This window comes from Scomber scombrus, chromosome 3 (assembly GCF_963691925.1).
Source record: "Scomber scombrus chromosome 3, fScoSco1.1, whole genome shotgun sequence".
Taxonomy (NCBI): domain Eukaryota; kingdom Metazoa; phylum Chordata; class Actinopteri; order Scombriformes; family Scombridae; genus Scomber; species Scomber scombrus.
This window is the reverse complement of record NC_084972.1, coordinates 24464304-24488345: the sequence shown is the minus strand read 5'-3', so window position 1 is coordinate 24488345 and position 24042 is coordinate 24464304. Positions and strand designations below refer to the sequence as shown.

Below are 24042 nucleotides of genomic sequence, written 5' to 3'. Positions count from 1 at the left end.
CATCAAACAGCCCAAAGCCACCACATTAATTTCTCAGTGTAACTTATCTGACTCGTATGTTACGTTTGATAATTTATTATAATGTAAAAGAAAAAAAACACTTGTTAATGGAATGAAAGAATTTAACAATTCATGCAGTGACACATTAGTCTGCAAATTAACAAGTTACTGTTATCACAGCACACTTATTCAAACTGACGAACGCTCTCTGTTAAACTGTGCTAATTGACATATAGTTATTTTCTCCCCTTTCCCTCTGGGAATAATTATGTTGACAGCCGGTGACAGGTATAAATGTGCAGTGCAATAAACACATGCTTTACAAAACAGCTGCCAAAGCTCCTCTCACAGCACAGTTCTACTGTATGTGTTATGTACTTTTTTTCTTATTGCATCACTTTCTGAGTATTTTACACACAGTTCATACTAAACCTAATTTCCTCTCTTTTATTTCTTGTTAGGTTATACTATATATACCTATATTTTCAACTGGGAATATTTATTGAGCATTTGCAAATTAAGTGTGATGATCAAAACCTGATGGCATTCTAATGACTTCACTACTGGCACACACAGAGTGACAAGGATACATGATAGGTCAGTTTTTAATCACCTTTCCTTCTCCCTCTATCTCTAAGGGTGGGAAGCTTGGAGCAGCAGCCTCTTTTTCCCCTCCAGTAGACCCTATCATGGCTGCAACCAAGGGCGGCCAGGACCCAGCATCATGGCGGCAGCTGAGACCAGGGTGGTGGGGGACTGTGGGAGAGAGTAGAGACAAGCAGCAAGAGGTGAAAGCAGTAGCCGCTGGAGGACGGAGATGGATGACCAGTAGTCCACTGGATCAATCAGGCACTCCTAGCCACAGCAGATCATCTTTCTCCACCCGGCAGTGAGCAACACATTACTGCTGCTGCACACTTTGTCCCTTCCCCCTATAAAACACATCACCTCCCTGCCTATATGGCACCTTTTTGCCATATATACAGAGAAAAGCAGACTGAAACAGAGTAAAAGTCAGCTGGTCAGGAAGCTAGAGAGAAAGGTGGGGTAGGGCGAAGCAGAAGGATGTATTGATTGTTTTCACTGGTATAATTGCAATTAAAGGTTGCAAACAGCACAGTGGATCAGTTCCACTGTTGTCACCCAGCAGGACGCATGGCAGCATTGATGCATCCCTACACATTTCCTCAGCCAGCAAGGAAAAGTGCTGTACGCTGTGGGTCCCTGTAGACTGTGTGTATAGTGCAATGGTGTGCAGTAATTTAGAGCTATACTTCCTCACAAATAACAAATAAACCAAGACATTTACTGAAAACAAAACCACAGCCACAAACAAATGAAAGGTGACATATCAGTGATAACTGGTTGTTATACACTCAGGGAGAATAATTTCTGGATCAGACTAGTATCAGGAAAAATGCATTTCAGTGAGAATGTGTTTATTATCCTGATGTTAAACTCCAAATGTCCTTATTGCCCTTGTACTCTGTAACATTTGTCATTTTTTTGTGACAGGGAAATATCTGATTGTATTTCTTAAACTCACCTCATATTTATTGTCTACATACATTATGTCCATGTGGCTTTGTTAAATGACCATACAAATGGTCAACACGTTCGGGAAAATGCTATGAATAGTCACAGAGAGCCTATTGTACAGATTTGAGCTTCAGAGCATTTATTTTCTTACACAACTTAGAACTGAAATGAAATGTTAGCCCTTGAAAAAACAGAGCAAGACTGAGGATTGAGTTGTCAGTAACACAGAAATAGTCCAAAGAGGCCTAATGAGAAACAGCTTGCTCCTTGAAAAATTCCATGATGTTCCTGTGGCGGCTTTCTAAGAGCCTTTACAAATAATAATGTGGAAAATGTAAAGGTTGTACTGTATTGAATGACAACAACGAAAAATGGATTATAGTAAATACATTAGAAAGGTTGTAGTCTTAAGATATATTTATTAAATGTCTGCTTACCATAGAAGTTGCTTTAATCATTATTTTTGTATTAAATGTTATCAAATGATGAGATAAGTATAATGATAAAGTGCGAGTGGACAAACCCATAGAATTATACCCTGATTCTGCAGTCCCCATCAGCTCTGCAGGCCACTTTAATGACTTTCAGTTAATTGCTTTGGTTTCACGCCTGCAACTTCACTGTTTTGGTTCTGTCTGTCCATTCTCATCAGCATAATGTCCAGACACAGAAGGCAGCAAAAAGGTTCTGATAATCCAACCCATGCATTTGTCCAGCACCAAACAACTGTCAGGAGAAATAGTGCAGCATTTAGCTGCTAAAACATTTGTTAGGGGATCAGAAACACAACACCAAATGAATGTTGCAGTATGTGTAGACAACTAACAAGGTAACAATTCTTTATATTAAGATAATTATCAAGATATGTCATTGTTTTGTTCACAGCTTGTCCTACTACCCCCAAGTGGCAAAAGCAAAGAGTACAGAACAAATATTTCAGCTGCAGGCTGGCATCAGTGTGCTCAAAAGCAGGACGTCGCTTTGCTCACTTATAACAATGAGAAAATACAGAATCTGCTAATACCTAAAATTATCTTCTGTGCCTCTCAAAGCATCTTGAATTTATGGATTATACTCGATTGCCTCATTTGCCTCTCAGCACGCTCTGGATTCGTGATTGTTACAGCATCACATGCCAGCACTTATTAAAGAATATGCTAAAATGAATGACTGTATACCAACAGCAATGGTAGTGTCTAATTTTATTGCAGTTTAAATCTTTGAGCTCCACTCTGGCAACAGTTTGAGCTTTTCAATAGTGTCACATTGGCATAATCAACAGTTACTCTGTGATAACCCTCCCCGACTTTCTATCACAGACCCAATCAGTGCATCCCATTAATTTTTTTTTGGAACCTCAATTTCCTGCCTGAGTGTGTGAGACATCTTTATGGGAACCAAATCGACTGTTCATTAACGAGGGGAAGCTGTATCAAGAGCAAACATCTTTAATTAACACACCCCCAGCACTTCCTGTCTTTGATCTTCCCATTTGATTTATGCCTCTGCAAGAAAAGGTTGGGCTAGTCAAGGGGTACACAAGGAGTTCAGAGGGGACGTAGTTGCACTATGAGAAAATAGTGAAATTGTGCAGCCCCTGTTGATCAGGAAGTCTTGCAGCATTAGGACCTCGTCCCTTTGTGTCATGGGGCCAGCTCAATTACCAGTCACCGTGGCTATCTCTTTAATAGCCTGATAAGGCAATAATCCAAAATCCAAATAGTTTTAATGACTTTCTGTCTAATTAAGGACTGTGTTATAAAAGACAGACACATCGGGGACCCTCCCATTGTCCAGAAACCTATTGTTTGAAATATTAGCATTACGGGTAAAGAACCAGTTTTTAAAAGTATTAATATATATATTCTACTTAGCGAGTTATTGTGCATACTGTAGATCATCTAATAATCCATCTGCGACACTACTGCTCAATGTCAAAGAGGTCAGAGAAAAGAAAATGAGAGAAATCTTTTTTAACTGAGTTCTCACACTGGATTTAAATCTTTCCAATTGGGAATGTAGACTGGGATTCTGTCTTTATGTCCCACACCAATAATGTTGACACATAAAAAATGGATTTGCGCTAAGATTTGCGAGTTAATATGGAAATCCCATCCCTATCTCATCTCCTGTACAATACAGATGAAATGCTTTTGTGACATACACTGTATATCCCTATTTGGCCAACTAGAGTGTGTTTGTGTGTCTTTAGCCCCATCTAGTGTTGGGCTGTAACAGCATAAAAAAATAACTACTTACACAGGTTTAATTATATAACAACAATGTAATCATTCTGTTAATAAGACACTGATTTTCGTTTATATTTATACATATAGAGGAGAAAGAAATAATCACAAAAGTAACATCATAGTCAATATATTAAAATAGACTTAGTCATTGACTCAAACTGCATCTCATAGCTCCAAATGTCACAGCTGTGTTCTTCTTCTGTTTATTCAATATCTATATGAAGACAGACCTGCCAACAAGAGTACCACTTGTGTCATGTGGCTTTTTTCGCAGACTTTTGCAACTCCATTGCTTTGCACATAGTGCCTTGGCTGTGCTGACAGCCACAAGTTAACTGCATTGAATTATTTCAATACTTATTTAATTAAAATTATTTTAATATGTATTTAATTAAAATGGTAATAATTTATTTTGTATATTGCAATAGGTGTTTTTATTTTCAAGAATGTAATAAGAATTAAATTGGCTTACAGCACATAAGCACACATCACCAAGGCTAATGTATATATTACCTGCAGCTCCCTGGTGGCTTATTTCCACATCATACACACTGTGCAAAATGCATGATATGGGACTTTAGAGGGTCGGAAGCATGGCCACTGTTCTTGATATTTCATCAAAAACGTCTGGGGGACATGGACCCTCTTCTTTTTGGCAGATCTGCTGCCCTGTCCCTCCCTGTCTTTTCCTCAACTGCCATGATAGTGGCAAAGTGGTAAAGTTGATGCAAAAGATTTGTTGGCTACATGTTTAAACTGTATAAATAATGACATTCCTCCTTATATACAGGTCTACTCTATCTGCAATGGATATATATAGAGGCTAAAATACACACACGCGCGCGCGCAAGCGTGCGCACACACACACACACACACACACAGATGCACCGCTCCCTCTAATTTCTCTTCTCTTTTTTCTTCAACGGCGCATTGGGGTCATTGGGGAACATGATCGATAGATTTGCTAGAAAAAACACACAGACACAGACACACACAGTTTACCTTTTTAACCGCCAGCTGCAGCGAGTAGCGGAACGGGGAGGGAGGCAGAGGGCAGGAGGCAGGGAGGAGGGGGAGCGGGGATGTTACGCTATAGGTTCGGCAGACTCGTTATTCCCCGCTACTCTACAATAATTGGTTGAAACTGCTTCACCACGCTGCTGCATCGTGCTGTCAGACATGAGTACTGCACGCGCACATTTCCCACAGAACTCACATGTCAGCTTTTTGCGTAGTTTAGAGAGGCGAGTCGTACCAGCGTATTTAGATAAAAGCGTACAGGTTGGCAGGTCTGTGAATACTGGATGGATTTTTATTTACATTTCGCACTGTTAAAAATATCACTAGAACAAACATGCATAATATTCTGCTTCAGGAGCATTTAGAATATCAACTGCTATTCAGTCTATCATCATGGTATGATGAAGAGCAGATATCAAACCAGCTGAAGTAACTGAATCACAAAAAGAAAAAAATGAAAATGTCATTTAACAAAAAAGGAGCACTGTTTTCCTTTTTAACATTTCACAGTGCCTTTGTTGTATGATTTTAGAAAAGGCTTCTAAATGAGTGTGCCCATTGTTTTCATTTTCTCTACTTCATCCTCAGAGAACCACTGGAGACAAGAGATGGCACAGGAATATGTTTTCCCATGCTTTCTTCATAATTCATGCCTGTTCAGATGGACACGTGATTAGTTTGTGGTGTAAATATTCACAAGAACTTGCACTATGTTACATCAGGCAGTCAATTTGAAATTTCCATATTGGAGAGCAACAACAAAAATGATTTTTTTGTAATCATTTTGAAAACTTTGGGAGAGAATAAAGTTAACAATTCATATTTTCAAAGATAAAACTGTGATATTTGTCTTCACCTCTACCTCAGGCCACAGTTCTGTCAAAAAGGTGTTTTCTTTCCACAAATAATTGCCCAAACTAGACGTGGTGGATGTTAGCAAATAATTCAAAAATACCCTTCTAAGTCCTTTGAATCTCTGTGATTCATGTCATCCAGTGATATAATTGTCAGTCTACGTGTTATTCCTCATTCTGAACTATTTTTTATTGGCCAAAGCTGGAGGTGTGTGGTAACAGACTCTGATAACGCTGCGTGAGACAGACCACAGGTGCATACTTGGCTTTAGTCACAGCACAGAGCAGCCACACTTTTCCACAGCCACTGAAGGCCGAGTTGAGGTATAAAAGTAAGAGAGAAGCATTTGTTCCTTACAGAAACGTTCAGACACACTGTAGACATGCTCAGGTTTCTGGTGTTGACAACTCTCGCAGCCGTGGGTAAGAAAATGACAGCGAATCCTGCACTGTAATACTATTCGTTATTGCTCTGTTTCTGTCTCATTCACTCTCTTACTTTCTATCAGTCAGTCAACCTCTCTGCCATCCAGTCAGTCACTCATGTTTAGTTGAGTGAAAACACAGAAGCTCCAGACAGGCTAATCTGCTCTACCAGCGCACTCTCTCTGTCCTCATTTCTCCTTTCCCCTTGCTCTACTGTTACGAAGCTATAATGAGGTTTCTGTTTAAATTGTGCCCATGTTTTTAATCAGCGCTGGCCCACCTGGAGCCCCAGCCCAGGTTTATGGAGGACATGCCAAGGGTCGTGGGAGGTGAGGTGGCCAAACCCAACTCCTGGCCCTGGCAGGTATCGTACTGTAACCCAAACTTACACAAACAAGTGTATGCATCGTTTCAGCAGAAAATTATACAATAATTAGGGACTGTGCCAATACAAACATCAAATTCATAGTTTTGTGAAATCCCATACAGATCTCTGGTCTGTGTTTCCCATCCTTAGATCTCTCTTCAGTACAAATCTGGTAGCAGATACTACCACACATGTGGAGGAACCCTGATTGAGAGAGGCTGGGTTATGACTGCTGCTCACTGCGTGGACAGGTATTATAATGATTAACTAGACTAAAGCATAGACTCTGTATTCTTCGAGAGTGTATGAGTTGTGGGTGTATTCCTGTACATGTTTTGGTTACTTGAATATCCATAGCCTCACTCTTATCTCAGCACCCAGGTATGATTTATTTCTAAATGTCACCAGCTTGAAGACACTTCTCACAACCTCATTTATAACTGTCACACACCAAAGGGATTCATTTATTTGATTAGAAAAGTGAAAGAAAGGAATGTATGGAAACAGAGGAATCAAACAAAATCAGGAATCACTTCACTACTGCAATAAAAATTCCTAAGGCTCTATCTGACTTGCCACTAATTATTTAATAAATATATAAAATAATTAATTATAAATTAATTAATTTAATATTAATTATATTTTTTAATATTACAGCAACAGGACGTGGCGTGTCGTTGCCGGTGAGCATGACCTCAACAAGGACAGCGTCGACGGCGATGAGCAGATCCTGGCTGTCAGAACTGTTTTCATCCACCCCGGTTGGGATTCTGGCAGAGTGTCTGCTGGGTGAGGATTGTATTTTTTAATAGATTCATAAGATTTTAAGGCTCTTAAGCCCATTGTATCTGACGATTTTACAGCACTGTTGTTTCTCAATTATCTTTGTGCAATAATGTTCTAAGCAGGTAGGGAGTAAAGGGAATAGAAACATTTTCATCAGGAGTCTAGTATCTAGATTTAGATTTGGTGTCTGCCGATGATCAATGAATCTCCACCTTAGGTACGACATTGCCCTGCTGCGCTTGTCCACTGAGGCCAAGCTGAACTCTAAGGTCATGCTGGGCTCTCTGCCTCCCGCCGACCAGATTCTGCCCAACAACAATTTCTGCTACATCACCGGATGGGGACGTGTTGCCAGTGAGTTGATGCCAAGACCCTTTTAATCATTTTCTGTACACCTTAATAAAAATTGTCTGCCTCATTTCTGTTGTTTTTTATTTTATTTCTCCACCTTTGTCTAGCTGGTGGCAGTCTGTCCCCCCAGCTGAAGCAGGCCTACCTTCCTGTGGTTGACCACCAGACCTGCACAAGCCCTGGCTGGTGGGGAAGCACTGTCAAGACCACCATGGTGTGTGCTGGTGGTGCTGCTGAGGCTGGATGCAATGTGAGTCTCCCTACATTAAAATGTGGAAGTTACACGCTGAGGAGTTAAAATCACGTGACAAATTTTAAATCTTTGTTTTTTCTTAGCTCACACTTTGATTAGTTTTAGGATTTGAATATTGATGAAAAAGCACAGTTAAATGATGAAGTGACACCAAAAAAGAAATTTGAAAGATTTAATCTGCCAATAAAAGATCTGATTCATTGCTTTGTTTAACCTCGTTCCTCACAGGGTGACTCTGGTGGCCCTCTGAACTGTCTGGTTGATGGACAATACCACGTCCACGGTATTGCCAGCTTTGTGTCTGGTTATGGCTGTGACACTCGCCAGAAGCCCACTGTCTTCACCCGCGTCTCTGCCTACATCGACTGGATGGACATGGTGAGTAATATGATGTAAAAGAAAAGAAAAAAAAAACACTGTACTGTAGCTGTAGCTCATTGAGTTGGTGCATGTGAAATAGATGCAGACAAAGCTATACTAAATACGGGATTTTCTTCTTTCAGATCATCACGGCCCATTAAATGGATCCTTGTTTGCAGCTGAAACTACTCTGAATTGAGCTTGCTCTCCACCTGTAAAATAACATGACTGGTCAAATCAATTAAAGTTGTTCAAAATCAGTATCTGTGTTGTATAAGTAAATGGGGTTTTTTCACATACAAACATCACAAATGAGGGAAAACACTGTACAGTATATATCTTCAAAATGTGACAGAATAAACTCTAAGGACTAATTACCTCTATAGGAACGCTAGTATAGCTATAGGCTTTATTGATTATATTCCATGCTATAATATCAGTTTAGTTGAATTTATTTCATGATGTTCAACCATTAGTTCCTTCTTCTCTTTCCCAGATCAAAACACAACAAGACTACATTCAATCATGTTTTCATCCACAAGAATTTCTCAGTTGTCTGATCTTATTCTGCAAAAATAAACTTCAAGATCAAAACCTTGAGAGCTGACTAATTTTTTTGATCAAAAGTTTATGCAACCTCATGGTTTGTGTGTCATCACAAATTTCCTTTGCTTTAGGCTTTACATTATCCTCCTATCCTCCAACAAAACATGTACAGACACCTAAAAATAATAAGAATGTTTAAATCAATAACAAATTCATAGATTTATTTTATGTAGCGTACAGCCTCTTAATTAACAGTGTGGCCACAGACTGTAAGCAGAGAAAATGCAGTATCAGAAAATCCATTCCACACTGTGAGAAAGTGTGAGGCTGACAACAGGTGCATTTCTGACCACTGCCAAGCTCAGCAGAGATGAAGGTCAAATGAAGGTCAGCTCAGGGTATGAAAGGATGAGACGAGCATTTAGAAATGTTGAGGTGCTGCAGACATGCTCATGTTTCTGCTGTTCACCGCTCATGGCCACAGATAAAAAATGTCAAAGCTGGGACTGCAGAAAAATTTAATTTGTCTCTGAAAAAAAAAACGTATACAATTAACACATGTGGGAAAATATGCTTAAATGGTAATGTTGTAAGTTTTATCTGTGCCTTAGTGCCGGCTGAGTTGGAGGTTCAGTCCAGCTACAAGAAGGGAAGCACTGCAGGCTGTGGGAGGTGAAGATATACTGTAACAGACCTCCTGGTCTTGGCAGGTATCACAATGACAGACAGATTGTGTATTAAAACTATGTTGGGGCATGATGTGGCATAATGCATACATTATAAAGAGTAGATGGGACTGAGATGGTTATAAGACAAATTGTATTATTTTTTAGACTACATAATGTTAAACATTATTTATTTTAACATCTTAGAGGTAGTGTCAATTTTAATTTAAATGAAACTGACTGTGTCGAGACTGTAGGATGTACTTCCAGTAAGAGAATTTCAAATTCAAGTTCTTATTTTTCTAACTTAGTAATGACATCGCCCTGTTGCAGCTCTCTTCTGAGGTCTCCCAGACACTCTTATGTGAAACTGGCCATTCTGCCTCTTTTCAGTGAGATCCTGCCCTCCAAAAACCACCTGCTACATCACTGGATATGCACCTCCAGTTAATCACCTGCAGCTGCTCACACTTCTTATTCATGTTTGTACATATTTGTTTCTGCTCTGTGTGTACCTTCAGCTGGTGGAGGAATGCCCAGCAGAATGAGGCAGGCTTACCTTCCTATTGTCGACCACACGACCTACATCAGCTCCGGCTGGTGGGAAAGCAGTCAAGGCCACAAGATCTGTCCTGGAGAAGACACCCAGTCAGGATGCAACATGGGTCTGCTGATATGAAAAACATGAAAATATTCACATGCAGTTAAAGATTGGATTTCCTGAACTCATTCAGTCTAATTAAGGCAAGCATACTCATGATTATATCAGCTGAGTATTAGTGCAAAAATATCCTATTAATCACCAGCTGAGCAAATCAGCTCAACCTTTCACCCAGTGTTTGTGGTTTTAACTTTAAATAGCTGTGAGTTTGTGGAACATATTATGTATGTATATTATAATCCTATGATTCAAGTAATATATAACTTAATGAACTTGCTACACAGTTAAACAGTGATTAACCCTGGCAGCCCCCAGATAAACTATTTTTTTAATGGTTTCTGTAATTAAAGTTGTGATGAAAGTGTGTAGGAGTTCACCACTTCTCTCTTTTTTTTTAAAACCAATTTGAAACAAATAGCTCAGTTTATTCTGACTCAGTGATGGTTGGCCATTTGAATTGAAGTTTATTTAGCAAAGTTTCGAGAACGGTGCTACATGACACATCCCCCCTGATGTTGTCACCATAATGGGGCGTTCAGACCAAAAGCGTCTGACGCGAATTGAGCAGCAAGTCTACATAGAAAATCAATGTAAATGGTGCGATAACACGTGATTTCATATCAGGCGGCGCGAATGAAGCAAATGAATGAATGATTCAAGCGTCTGAAGCGGCGCGAATAAAGTTGGAAAAATTGAACTTTTCAAGTTTTACTTTATGCAGTGTTTGTGATGTGAAACGTGCTGTAACAAATTTGTAGTTGTCATTTCCAGTCAGTTGATTTGTGCTTGATAGAAGTCTTTACGCGCATACATACTATTCCTCCTTTCCTACTCTTCTCTTTCAAAGTGTGTTAATCTAAAGGTCCTCAGTAGAAGCTTGTGTAGTTCAGAGACTTGCCATACACATATCAGTTTGCTGTGAGTGTCCATGTTTTCCCGAGCAGATGCACTGATACTCATTTAGACTGGAAGCTGGGAATACCGACTCAGAACTATCAACTTCAGACTTACAATGAATTGCACCTTTCACCCTCCCGGATTTCAGTCATACATACTAGGACATGTTCACAGTTATCACGTCAAGTCTGCAAGGGTGCTAAGGGGATAAAAAGCACTGTGAGACAGACACAAGACCTCCAGTGTTTCCATGGAGATACATTGAAGTGTCTGACCCAATTTCAAAGTGTTTTTTCTGAATGAAAACTGTTTTGATTTGTGCACATCTGCTGATTTACTGTCAACAAATCTTGTGAGACTTTCCCATTACAGTACTGCTAAACACTACTAATATTACGTTCACATTAAATTCTCACTGTAGAGCTATACATTGTATACAGACAAAAAACAACTTTACCCTATCTAGTTCAGTGGATTATAATAAACTAATCCAAGTTTTTAAGCCAAACCTGTTATTCTGTGTACACATGATACCTCAGTAGGCTAGGCCTACATCAACGAATTTATACAGCAAAAGTGAAAAAAACATATTTTACATAGCTTATTATTATTAATATTATTATTATGACCATTAGGCTATTGATTTTTAAAAAATATGTTTAACTATCTATAATAATAATTGAGACCCCTTGTACGCTTCATGAATTGGAGTCCAGTCCAAAGTCCAGGAATTTTGCAAGTAAGTTTCGGATATTTAGATTCATCCTCAGTCTGTTTGCTTCTCAGTTAGCCTACTCCAGAAACAATCTCAAGCGCACATATTGTACTTTCCGCCAAATTGCATGACTGCAATATTTAAAACTCACAAAACGCCAAAATTTATATTCCAAAAAGTCAATTTACCATGGAAAACGACCTGCAGATTAACCCGTCCGATTCAGATGAAGATTAGTTTGAAACTAGTTCTCCTCCAGCCACAATATGGGTGAATAACCTATACCTCATAGGCAGCTCCACTCAAACTCCCCTCCAACTCAGGTTTCATTACCTACTCAATGGCAACATCCGTTTTTTGTTTTGTTTTTTGTTTTTGTAAAAAAAGCATACATACAGTATACAATGAACAGTATACAAGAAAGACATCAGATAACAGATGAGCCAGGGGTAGTTACATTAAATAAAAATGTTGTAATAGGTACAGATATTTAGCGTTTTAATAGCCTTTTGATTAGTCAAATTATCAAGTAACTTAAAATAATGCTCAATTTCTTTCTGAAAAACAACAAAACAAGGTTCTTTCTTATTAAATTTACTCTTATGGATATAAAACTTTGCCAGAAATAAAATCAAATTTATTAAGAAATAACATTTTTCTTCCTGCTTAGGATAATTATGGAAGCCAAACACAACATTTTCCCAGAGTAGAAAGAAATCTTTGAAGAGATGATCAATAATAAATCTGCTGAGGTCTGCCCATAATTTCTTTGTAAAGGGACAGTGCCAAAACAGATGTAAAACGGTTTCGGGGTGTAAATTGCAAAAAGAACAGTGTGTGTTAATGTCTTTTTTAAATTTCTGCATATAATGGTTGGCAGGGTAGTATTTGTGGATAATTTTAAAAGACACCTCCCTAACCTTGTTTACAATTAAAAATCTGTGGGGGAGCATCCAAACTTTCTTCCAGTCAGTGGCAACATCAGTTACCGAGCCTCCCGCGCTTCCGGCTTCTTCGCAAGAGCCAATCACCACTCACTGTGCAGCAAACCGCCAAAACTTTTCCAGTAGCCTCAAATTCCTCACACTACAAAGCACCGGGATGCCAGGTTTGCATCATCCCTCATTTACCTTAACAACCTGTTCTTACCTGATAAATGTAATCATTGATCTTGGGTTTCTGTGAGTGTCACCGGGTTGCCAGTTATTTATTCTATTCATCATCATTTTCATATAAGAGGAGAAAAGTCAGTCATTCTCGCTACACTTTAGAAGCATCCTGCTGTTTACACTACTAATCAGTATCACTTTAGTAATGTTTGCCATTACTTGAACAGTGTTGCCAGTTATTAACACAACTAATCTAACATCTCTTTAGTGAATCAATTACTTGCACAGAGTTGCAAGTTAGTAATACGACTAATTCAACATCACTTCAGTATCACCTACTGTCATTTACACTGGGTTGCAAGTTTACAACTAATCTAATGTTACCTCTGTAAAGTCTAATGTTACATGCATTGGGTTAAAAGTTACTAATAAAACTATAACGTCACTTAGTAACATGTATTAGTTTCTTCGTCCACCATTACACAGACTGGGTTGACAAATACTAACACAACTAATCTAACGTCACATCAGTAACGTCTAATGCTACATGCATTGGGTTGCAAGTTACTAATACAACTATAACGTCACTTCGTAACATGTATTAGTTACTAGCACTTGGTTGCAAGTTACTAGAACTAATCTGACGTCCATTCAGTATCTTCTGTCGTTGCAAGCTAGATTTTCTGCATTTTTTCCTCCTAAAACTCCATATTCAACATTTTCCGTTTTCAGTGCAGCTCTAACTCAAAAACGTGAAATACAGAAACGGGACAAACACACAGAAGAGCAGACTGTGCACTGTGTACCAAGGACACAAGGTTACACTTTTTTTGTGACATAATGCAAATTTGTCCTGATTCTCAATCATGACAGCCAGCAGCCCTGGATAAACTTCCATCTTGCTGCCTTTTGTCTTTCCGTTAGCCTGTCATTCTATATTATTCCAGTTGTTTTTCACATTAATGTTTTACTCCCCATCAAAAATGTATCAGATAAAATTGGCCTGATCTGTGTTTAATATGAAGGTTTTTTCTACTCTTTCTTGTGCCTCTCTTGTGGTTTTTTGACATTTGACAAGGAAAGGGCTGCAGTGTACACTGAAGCACTAATGGAGGGTACAGTATACGCATCATAAGAGACTGCCTGAGTACTACATATGCATGATAAGTGTCTGCTTATAGTGGAGACCAACATGTTATAGCTGCTTTATAGACTGATGACAGACTCTTGTAACTGAAGAAGTTCAGTACATTGCATTCCCTTACTTCTATTTCTCACACTTTTTATGTATATTGTGGGACATGCCAGTGAACAGTGCAGGTGTTATTTTCAACTTGAAGCACTGGAGTAGCTTCCTAAAGCAAGGCCTGTGGGGAGGTTATTTTAAACCACCATTTCTATGTGGATGTACTGTGTATTAGTTATTATACGTCTTCCCTGGACACCTTTTGTTGATTATATTGCCAGGTTTATTCAGAGAAACAGTGCAGTGAGTTCTTGAATAAAAACTATACATTATATATTTTTAAAAAATGTAATTCCCACAGTTGCCTCAGTCAAAGATTTGTAGAACCGAACTGTGGACAACAAACACATATCGATCCAATGATCTATACAATAATGTTTCATTGTGATACAGCAGTCTCTGTTTCTAATTCACAGTAATGCTTTATAAAGGTTTGTCTACACTGCTAACCTGCTGTGGTCTTGTTAGGAGTGGTTAACAAAAGTCAGACCATATAGCGTGTTATAGGTGAGCTGTCAAAGAGAGTAACGTAGAGTAGAGTAGTAGAGTAAAGCACTTGTTGGCTCTGTCTACGTCCTGGAGCCCTGAATAATTGGGGATTGGGGATCACAACCAGTAAACTAAAGATTTGTATAATTTCTGTCGCCTAAAACAACAAAGATCAAAAAGAATCATGGCTGAATGTAGGTGAGAGTTAAAAAAAAAGTTCTCCCCTGATGGCTGAATAGCTTCATCCTAAAACTATTGTGTATCTGCCTGCAACAGCAAGAGAAGCCCTTTTCTACTTATCACCACCAACACTGGAATTCACAGTTATAAAATAACCTCCACAGGGTCTTATGAAAACTTATCAAAGGCTTAAAGTAGAATACTGTGCTGCAGCCTCGGGCTTGTAAGCTTTAAACACAGATCCCAATCTATAATAATCAACAGCTTGTAACTTCTAACATGCAAGGATATACATGCATCCCATTCCACACATACTGTACTGCACATAATCCTATTACTAATACATGTTCCCTTCCACCTTCTGCATTGCTGTAGCTCAGCTATCTGTCCAACTGAAACAGCCTGATCTTTGGAGCAGCTTTGACTAGATGGATACAACCATTCTTCATGGGTGTCAAACTGTGCCTTTTTCAAAGCATGATGTAGCTCTATACATGACACACTGTACTGTATTAACACATTTCTACTTATTACACTGATCAGTTTGGCAACAACAGCAGAACAGTCAGCGAGATCACACTTTAGTTCCTGCTAATAATTAAGGCCACACGTTTTTCTCTCAGTGAATTAAAAATAATTATGAAAATTATACCAACGTTGACAGAGGCTGTTCATGTATTGATTTTTTAAGTACAAGCATGTGTTACAATGTTAAACATGTCAATGTGAGACATAAACATACTTTTATATTGTTTTATTCTGTTCTATTTCTATGTACTGTTTTTTATGTGTTTTATGTTTCCAGCTCTCAATCCATACTGCAAAAAGGCACATTTTGTTCAAACATGGATATATATAGAAAGGCACAATACATAGTCAATGCAACTAAACCGCCTGATTACACTTTGTGAAAGCAAGGATAATCTTCCCTGGAGTACTCTGACATGTGTTGGTGTTTGATTGTCTCCAGTTGGATTTCCAGACAATCAGGAGAAGAACAAAGTCATATACAGTAACTGTGCGAGGGAGAAAAGCATTTTCAAATGGGTTTTAACAGTAGGGGTGCACTTGGAGAAAATGTCAGGGTCTGTCCGTATGTGTGTCCATCCCAAGGGAAAGAGCTAATGTAAGTTGTTGCCAAAGCTCCGAACAATGAGACCAGAATATGACATAGAAGCACTGCAAACTATTGATGTAGCTGCTTAAAACATACATCTAAAGATAAAAGAAGCATTACAGTGCACACATAATCTACACCCAGAAATGGTTCCACTGCAATATAAAATGTAAACATTCAGTGGTGGAAAAACTGAGAGAACCTTACAGGACAATCTACTACCTGACAGTATTTGCCACAGCAAGTGGAAAAAATGGATTCAGTAGCTGAGTCAGCCCTTCAGCAAACAACAACTGTGAGACAGCCACAGGTGGACATGTGCTGGTATTGAACAAGTCACACACGCACACTATCAGCACATGGGATGCTGAGGGTATAAAAGAGTTATGGGCAGGAGTGTCTAGGTGCAGAAAGTTTTGGAGGCTGCAAACATGCTCAGATTTCTTGTCTTGACCTCTCTCGCCGCCCTGGGTAAGATTTCTATGACTCTTCTTCTCCTTCGACATGCTGCACACACACAACTCCTAACGCAATTGAATACATGATGTCTGACTGTAAAGCTTCCTGTGTCTTCGCTCTGCTCAGTGCTGGCTGAGCTGGAGCCCCAGCCCAGGTACTTGGAGGACAGCATTGAGGAGAGAGTTGTTGGAGGCGAGGTGGCCAGCCCTAACTCCTGGCCCTGGCAGGTAATATGCAATTAGTTTGACTCCACAACCTACCAACGTTTTAAAAACATGTGCTTCACAGTACAAGCTTTCACGAACTTCAGCAAGTGTATTTTAAGATGTTGCTTGTAATGCTTTTATTGAGCTATCATCTAGTGTCGAGAATTCTGCCAAGACACAAAAAATGACAATAAAAAACAGCTCAGTTTTCTTGTACTCATAATGCTCTCTGTTGTTGTTTTCATTAGATCTCTCTTCAGTACAAATCTGGCAGCAACTTCTACCACACCTGTGGAGGAACCCTGATCAGGAGAGGATGGGTCATGACTGCTGCTCACTGTGTGGACAGGTGGGAGTTTCATTCATCATAGAATATTTTCTGAACATAAAATTAATAGAGATATGAATGAAGCATGAGCATCATATAGGTTCAGGCAGGGCTGAACATTTATTTCAATGTATTTCATAACATTTCCTGGTGGCTTGAATGCAGAGCCATCTGTTTCAATCTGACATTAACTATCAAGTAAAATCTACATTTCCTACAAAATACACATATATCTACATATATATCTACATATATCTATCTTCATCCAGTATCCTTGGCTAATAGAGAGTGCTTACTGCCAGACAGGATAAGTTTAAGTTTATTTTTTGTACCTCTACAGGTCCAGGACTTGGCGTGTTGTTCTTGGAGATCACGACATCAACAGGCATGAGGGAACAGAGCAGTACATGAGCGTAAGCCAAGTGTACATCCACCACGGCTGGAACTCCAACAATGTTGCCGGAGGGTGAGTGGGTATCACTTTAACACACAACAATAGTAAAAACAGACTTAAAGCACATATTACAAACTCACTCAGTGTCTTTAGTAATTTGTAAAAGTCATGAAAAATGTCTAAATTCATACTTTGGGCATGGATTTTCAGATGTAACATCCATTTGTGATAATGTTTATTTAACTGTTTTGCTTATTACAATATTTGCTGCAGTCTAGTAATTTGAAAATGACAGTCTCTAATTGACTCAAGCTATGAGGCTATGAGACTTATGAGGTTTTAGAAAAGGACTGTGGTATTTCTACATTTTTTTAATTGACTCATTAAACTGTGGAAATAAAAAAAAAGGAAAAGAAATCAAACAACAGTGTAGCTAGATCTGGATTTTTAAAAAAGCCACAGTGAACCTATAGGATTTATTAATCAATGACTGATGTGAACCTCAGGTGGGACATTGCTCTCCTGCGTCTGTCTTCTGATGCTTCTCTCAACAACAACGTCCAGCTGGGTGCCCTGCCTCCCTCTGGCCAGGTCCTGCCCAACAACAACCCCTGCTACATCAGTGGATGGGGACGTACCCAGAGTGAGTCTGACATAATTATACATTTAGACAGTAGAAGCCATTTTTCAGTATTTAAGTAAGCAATCTCTAGAGACAGTACTGCTATCACAGCTATTCGATGCATTTCTTCTGTGGTCCCCAGCCGGAGGTCAGCTGTCTGCCCAGCTGAAGCAGGCCTACCTCCCTGTTGTTGACCACAAGACCTGCTCCAGCTATGGATGGTGGGGCAGCACTGTGAAGGACTCCATGGTCTGTGCTGGTGGTGGCAGTGAGTCTGGTTGCCAGGTGAGGTCTCAGAAAGGACTGTGTATGCACTCTAACATTCAGTATCTCCTTTCTAAGACTTTACTAAAGCTAAATAGAGCACTAAATAGGAATGAGTTATAAAAACTTCTTTTAATCAGGTTGTGATTCATCCCTTTGACTGACTACACCACATGACCACTTACCTCATGGAAAATAGCTGCAGTGATCCATTTATTAACTTTTAAAAAAAAAAGACTGATTCTGTTTAAATCAACAGTCAGGTGCTCAAATGAACATTGACACGTTTTTTCTCACTATAATTATATCTCCTGGTCATACTGACAATTTAGAGATGTCATCATATTGCACTTTCAATGTAACTGACGGGACAACATCCACAGCACTGCTTCTGTGCATAAACTTATTTAAAAATGTATTTTAAACTAATATGAGACTTCAGCCATCCAAATTAGTAAGAACAAGTCAATATATTTCAAGGTTAACGTTTTTGTTCCAAATTCCCACTTTTTGTTATCTGTCATTCCCCTGCAGCTGAACAGAAAAAAACACTGTCAGTCAAGACACAAAGAGGGAATTTTATACTAAAAAGACTGTGACTCTGGAAGATTGCCACTTATTTGACTAACTCAGACAGCCTCATTTAAACTTCAGTCAAACTTTCAAATATATTATAAGTCAAAGCAAAGACTGAGGATATTGTCCCTCGTCACCTACATTGTAAATTTGGAGGGAATCTTCTAATGGTAAGTATGAACAGGAGGAATGATTAAAGCCAGCACAACCTGTTTCAGTGTTCATATGGACACATCACTATTGTTTTAAGACAGACTTGTGAACCTGTTCTTTAATGGATTATCAACATTTGCAACATCAACATTGGCCTAAGGAAATTTCACAACCTGGCGACCCCAAATTTGATTTTATCAATGGCTTATAACTAATTTATAAAGCATAATTCAAGGTTTTATGAATCCTCAATAATTAACCATTAATTATAACCTGTATATATTATATATAATGTACCTTATTAGAAAGTTTAACAAGGCAAATGCTTTCAAGCACACATTTTGAATCCACTATTCTCCCAAACCGCGTGGACACCCTGTGATTAAGACTGCAGGAATGATGTTTGGGTGTAAGCAGAGCAGGGTAAACACAGGAAAGAACTTGATCCAGTCCCACTCCACCATGACAAAGTGAAATCAAATGTCTCCCATTGAGCTGAGGGCTGACCCCTTGCTGTCAAGGAAGATATTTTGGAAGACACATGCAGGATTACTTGCTGCCTCAGCAGGGGCACAAGTCAGTTACAATGATCCAGACTAGTGCTTAAGCTGCACAAACTGTCAAAGTCTTGCAAGTTCATGTTCTGCACAAACGTGCTCGACATTGTCTGAGATTAGAGCCGGATATGAGAAGCAAGTGGGAATGAGTTAATTTCATTGGGAAATTGAGTATTTGCTTCCATATGTGCTCAAGTGTGGAAATATAGCCATCTGTTACTGTATGATTTTATGACTGTGATGTGTTGCCTCTGAATTCAGGGTGACTCCGGCGGCCCCCTGAACTGCAGTGTCAATGGCCAGTGGGTTGTCCACGGTGTGACCAGCTTTGTGTCCTCTTCTGGCTGCAATGCCTACAGGAGGCCCACCGTCTTCACCCGCGCATCTGCTTACATCAGCTGGATGAACAGCGTCAGTACTTAACATTTACCAGCATCATTCAAAAAGCACTTAGTGTTAAAGAAAACGTTCAAAGACAAAACACAGACAAGCTACAGTATGTGTTTTTTGTAAATCATGCTACATGCAGTAAGTAGAGGATTTCATAATTAGTTTTGTACATTCATTTATCCTTATTAATCATATTTGTGCAGCATTTTGTTCAGATTCTTGAGGATAATCACATAATGATTCATTTGTACTTGCTTTGGCAGATAATGGGTTGAGAAGAATGGCTATCACCATGGAGACGAAATATCACTCTGGATTCATCTCAGTTTTTTATCCGACTCCATCAGAATAAAATGTTCAATAATGTACATTTGCCTCGCCTCATTTTTTTTTGTTGCTGTTCTACTTTGTGTGGGAGAAAACAGGCAGTGGTCACAGTATGATTTGTTAAGAGTATATGTGAACGGTGCTGAAGTGTCATTTGGGTGCAAGAGTGGTTCTGCAAAAATAAAGATTTAGTCAGACAGCACTTTTAATGAGTAATTTTTCATATCACGGAATGTTTTGTGAGATGACCTTTGGCGACTAAATTAATTTCAGAACTGAAAAGTTACACCGTCACAAATATTGATCATTTAATAGGCCCACTACATCTAGTGAAGCAGTGGACATTATTTTTTATTCTGAACTGCAAACACAAGTAATCAGACTGTGACAAATGTTTCTCCAGACATCAAAATTATGAAAAAAGGTTCTGAAACAGTTGAGACAAGCATATTATTGTTAACAGTTATTTTGTTTTATGATGTGGAAAATGGACCAGTAGAATTTAGCGGCATCTAGCGGAACAGACTTGGCAGAATGAATGTATTATGCATAACTATGTTCAATTATTTAATAATTGAATCATTGTATTTTCTTCATTGTATACCTTAGAATGAGTCATTTATATTTACATAGGGAGCTGGTCTTCTTCCACTGAGGCCACCCTGTTGCACCTCCATGTTTCTACAGTAGCCCAGAACGGACAAACCAAGCACTGACTCTAGAGAGGGTCTAGTGTTTTTTGTGAGTTTCACTGTCACTGTATGTTCTCTTAAACACTTATACACACATAATACATCTATGGCTTGGAAGGGGTGGTGGTAGGGGTTGGTGGGGAGAGGTGTATTCATTTGGTTGCAGTCTGCAACCTCACTGCTAGATCCCACTAACTCTTACACACTAGTCCTTTAAACAAAAGACAAGAAATTAAACTTAGTATGTAACTCTAAAAAACTTGCATTCTATCTACAATGTCAACTGCATATTAATAATATTGAATATAATTTAAATGGACATTGAAGAGTCTTGTTTGTCAACATAATGACAAAAAAAGCTGCACATTCAGGAGTTATGAATACAACAAGGTTTAGTTCAATTACTATAGTGTAAATTAATGCATTCTATTTTTAATCAGTGTTTTTTTAATTCATTCTTTGATTCATGCTATTATATGCTTGTTCACGTTCAGGGTCATGTTCAGGTTCAAGAGTCTTTCCCCTTACCATGGGACTTGGAGAATAGATCTGAGTTCCTGCAGGAAACCCGCACAATTACCAACATACCAATGTCACACAGAACTGAGAAAACCCAGAATACTATGCTTGCTCTCATATGGATAGACACCTTATTCATGACAAAAACATTGTATTTTTGTATTCAAAAGCTGCAACCTGGAAAAATCTCTTGGCTACTCAAAAAATGATTTAAAATCAATCTGAGGTTGTAGAATGTATCTTACCAGAGTCACAGAGGAATGGAATAGTTGTCAAAAAAGTAAATAAACTGGGTCTGAGATAAAAACCAAACAAAAAGCATCAAAACATGAAAATAATACAGTATATAAAGAACTTCACTGTTGAATAATGGCCTTGACTGTGACAGATAAGCGTGAGATGGAACACATCTGGGTTATAGGAAAGGGAACAGCCAGCTCACACTTATGAAGTATGAAGTATGAATACAGATCACATAAAGAGCAGCAGCCCTGATATGCACACTGAAGACACCCTCAGTCTGTTACTGTGGTGAACTCTGCCAGATTTGAGCAGATTAATGTCATTCCTCATTATATACATAGATTCTGCTTGGCAGGGTCATAAGCACTGTATAAAGGGACTACAGGCAAGAGATATAAGGAAAACTCTGTGTGCAGCCAGTTATTTTAATATTGTTAACACATGCACTTGAAAACTAAAATGATGTCTTTTTTCAGCCTTGGCAGAGGAGGATATTTGGGTTTTGGCTCCAGAAAATGTGAACAAGGAGTGTTGCAGGAGACAAAGTGGTAAGAACCAACACCTCCATGGCTTTGACAGGTAATATATCAACATCTATCAAGACACACTATAATTTCTGTGAGTCTTGCAATATTTAAAAGGTGTTGCCATATGAAGGGACATAATTCTTGTGTCATGACTCTGTTGCTCAGTTACAGCAGTTGCTGACCGCATACCTGGGCAGAAATCCAGATCAGGACAACACTGACTGTCCTGTGAGGTGGTAGATGGTTTGTGTAAAAAAAAGAAAAGAAAAAAAAAAGTAGTGTCTCTTCAGCAGTGTGACCATATGGTGGAGATAATGACTTAACATCCAACAGTAAATGCCTGTCATATTGCCCCGCTCGAAGGAATATGATATGAATTTCAGATAAGTGGAACACCAACAGCATGTTCAATTAGTCAGAGGAATTTTTTTTAAGGATTAACCATATTACTGTATTATCATAATTGACATACTAACACGTAAACAGCATTTTCATGGTGAAACTCCTTACTTTGGTGTATTCAGCAGCAGTATTGTTCATAAAGTACATGAGTAAATGTATTTACTTCCCACCACTGCCCGTAATAGAAAAACAGATTTCTGGAACAGACTTTGAAGCAAGATTTTATTATTATGCAAAGCACTTTCAACTGCTTTTGAATGAGATGATGTTATTCAAATGTGATTTGAATTGAATTGAATGATTACTCACTGTCAAGCTCAACCTTTAAACCAACATGCCGCCCAGAATATTGGAAAGTTCACATCCACAGTCCAGTAAGAACAAAGTGAGCAACATCTGCTGATGAAGATGGTGTAATATGGGTGAAAGCTCCAAAACAGGCAAGTTAGCGGACTTTGAGTTGAAATTCTGGAGTCAACTGCTGTTTCCCAGGTACTGACCTTGTATTATATTTATAATACAGAATATTATTCATTAAAAACTATATTTGGGGGGATGTACTTTATGTTTTGCAGAAAGCTCAAATGTTCTATTAATCCGCAGCTTCTTATCGAAACAACACATTCAAGTCTCTTTGAATATTCAATAATCTTAACTCATCATTTTAAAATATTCAGTCAGGATTGTGACAGTAATTATTAATTACTACATGAGTTAATCAGCACAAAATTAATGGCTAACAACATTTTATATAATTAATATTTTATCACTTTCTCAGCTGGTGGAACTAAATCAAAAGGTCAATGTATCTGTAATATCCCTGCTAGGAGGTTATGTTCCCCAATTTAATGAGAAACAGTTGACTTGCAGGACTAATTGCAATCCATTCATCATTTGTTCTGCTTGATTAATCATATTCATGTGATAAAAAAAAGTTCACCTCTGAATTTAACACAATGACAATGGTGAGCTGATCATCATTCTATAGTAAGTTTTGATATTTTCTGTTTGACCTGTGGGTCTCCACTTTTGCTCACTACAGTCTGAACTTACAGCTTTTTACAAAGGTCCTGACCCCCAACTACCTCTTCTAATTCACTGTACACACCTTGTGCTGGATTAATACATCTTCAAAAGTTTCAGTTTTTGTGGGAAAACATTAGCTACTTTTTGTATTCCTTAGCCTTAACATTTATAGAAATGCTTGTTGCTCAATAAGGTAGATTGTCATTCTATCGTCTTCCCATCATCCACAAACGTATACCTGTCTGTCATAGTAATAAAGTTACCATTTTTTCAGTATTGGGTCCAACAAGGCTGTCATTTTTGTGAAAAGCAAGATAGACACCTGCTGTCTTCCTTCAGGCAGAAAGCTGCATGAGCCCTGAGCTTCCTCGAGTTAGTGATTGTGAGCGTATGGTCGATATTATTGACTTCTTTCAAGAAAACAAAGTACACCAGTCTACACACAGTGCTCTGCTCTTGTCAGTGGCCTCGCATAATGTATGAGGCAATGGGTTGTACATATTACCTGTAAAACATTTCAAATGCTG

At 38.6% G+C, this 24042-nt stretch overlaps 2 protein-coding genes across 2 annotated transcripts; both read left to right on the top strand.

The window, feature by feature from the left end:
• Nucleotides 1-6045: 6045 nt before the first annotated feature.
• LOC134006349 (elastase-1-like) lies at nt 6046-10095 on the top strand. The gene is made up of 10 exons (XM_062445444.1): nt 6046-6085; nt 6358-6452; nt 6606-6706; nt 7113-7244; nt 7459-7595; nt 7700-7842; nt 8074-8227; nt 9363-9423; nt 9750-9808; nt 9938-10095. The coding sequence occupies exons 1-10, from the start codon at nt 6046-6048 to the stop codon at nt 10093-10095; spliced, it is 1080 nt and encodes a 359-aa protein (XP_062301428.1).
• A 6166-nt stretch (nt 10096-16261) lies between these two features.
• On the top strand, nt 16262-19812 carry LOC134005887 (elastase-1-like). The gene is made up of 7 exons (XM_062444918.1): nt 16262-16301; nt 16416-16516; nt 16744-16844; nt 17164-17289; nt 17724-17860; nt 17982-18124; nt 19651-19812. The coding sequence occupies exons 1-7, from the start codon at nt 16262-16264 to the stop codon at nt 19810-19812; spliced, it is 810 nt and encodes a 269-aa protein (XP_062300902.1).
• The last annotated feature ends 4230 nt before the right edge of the window (nt 19813-24042 follow it).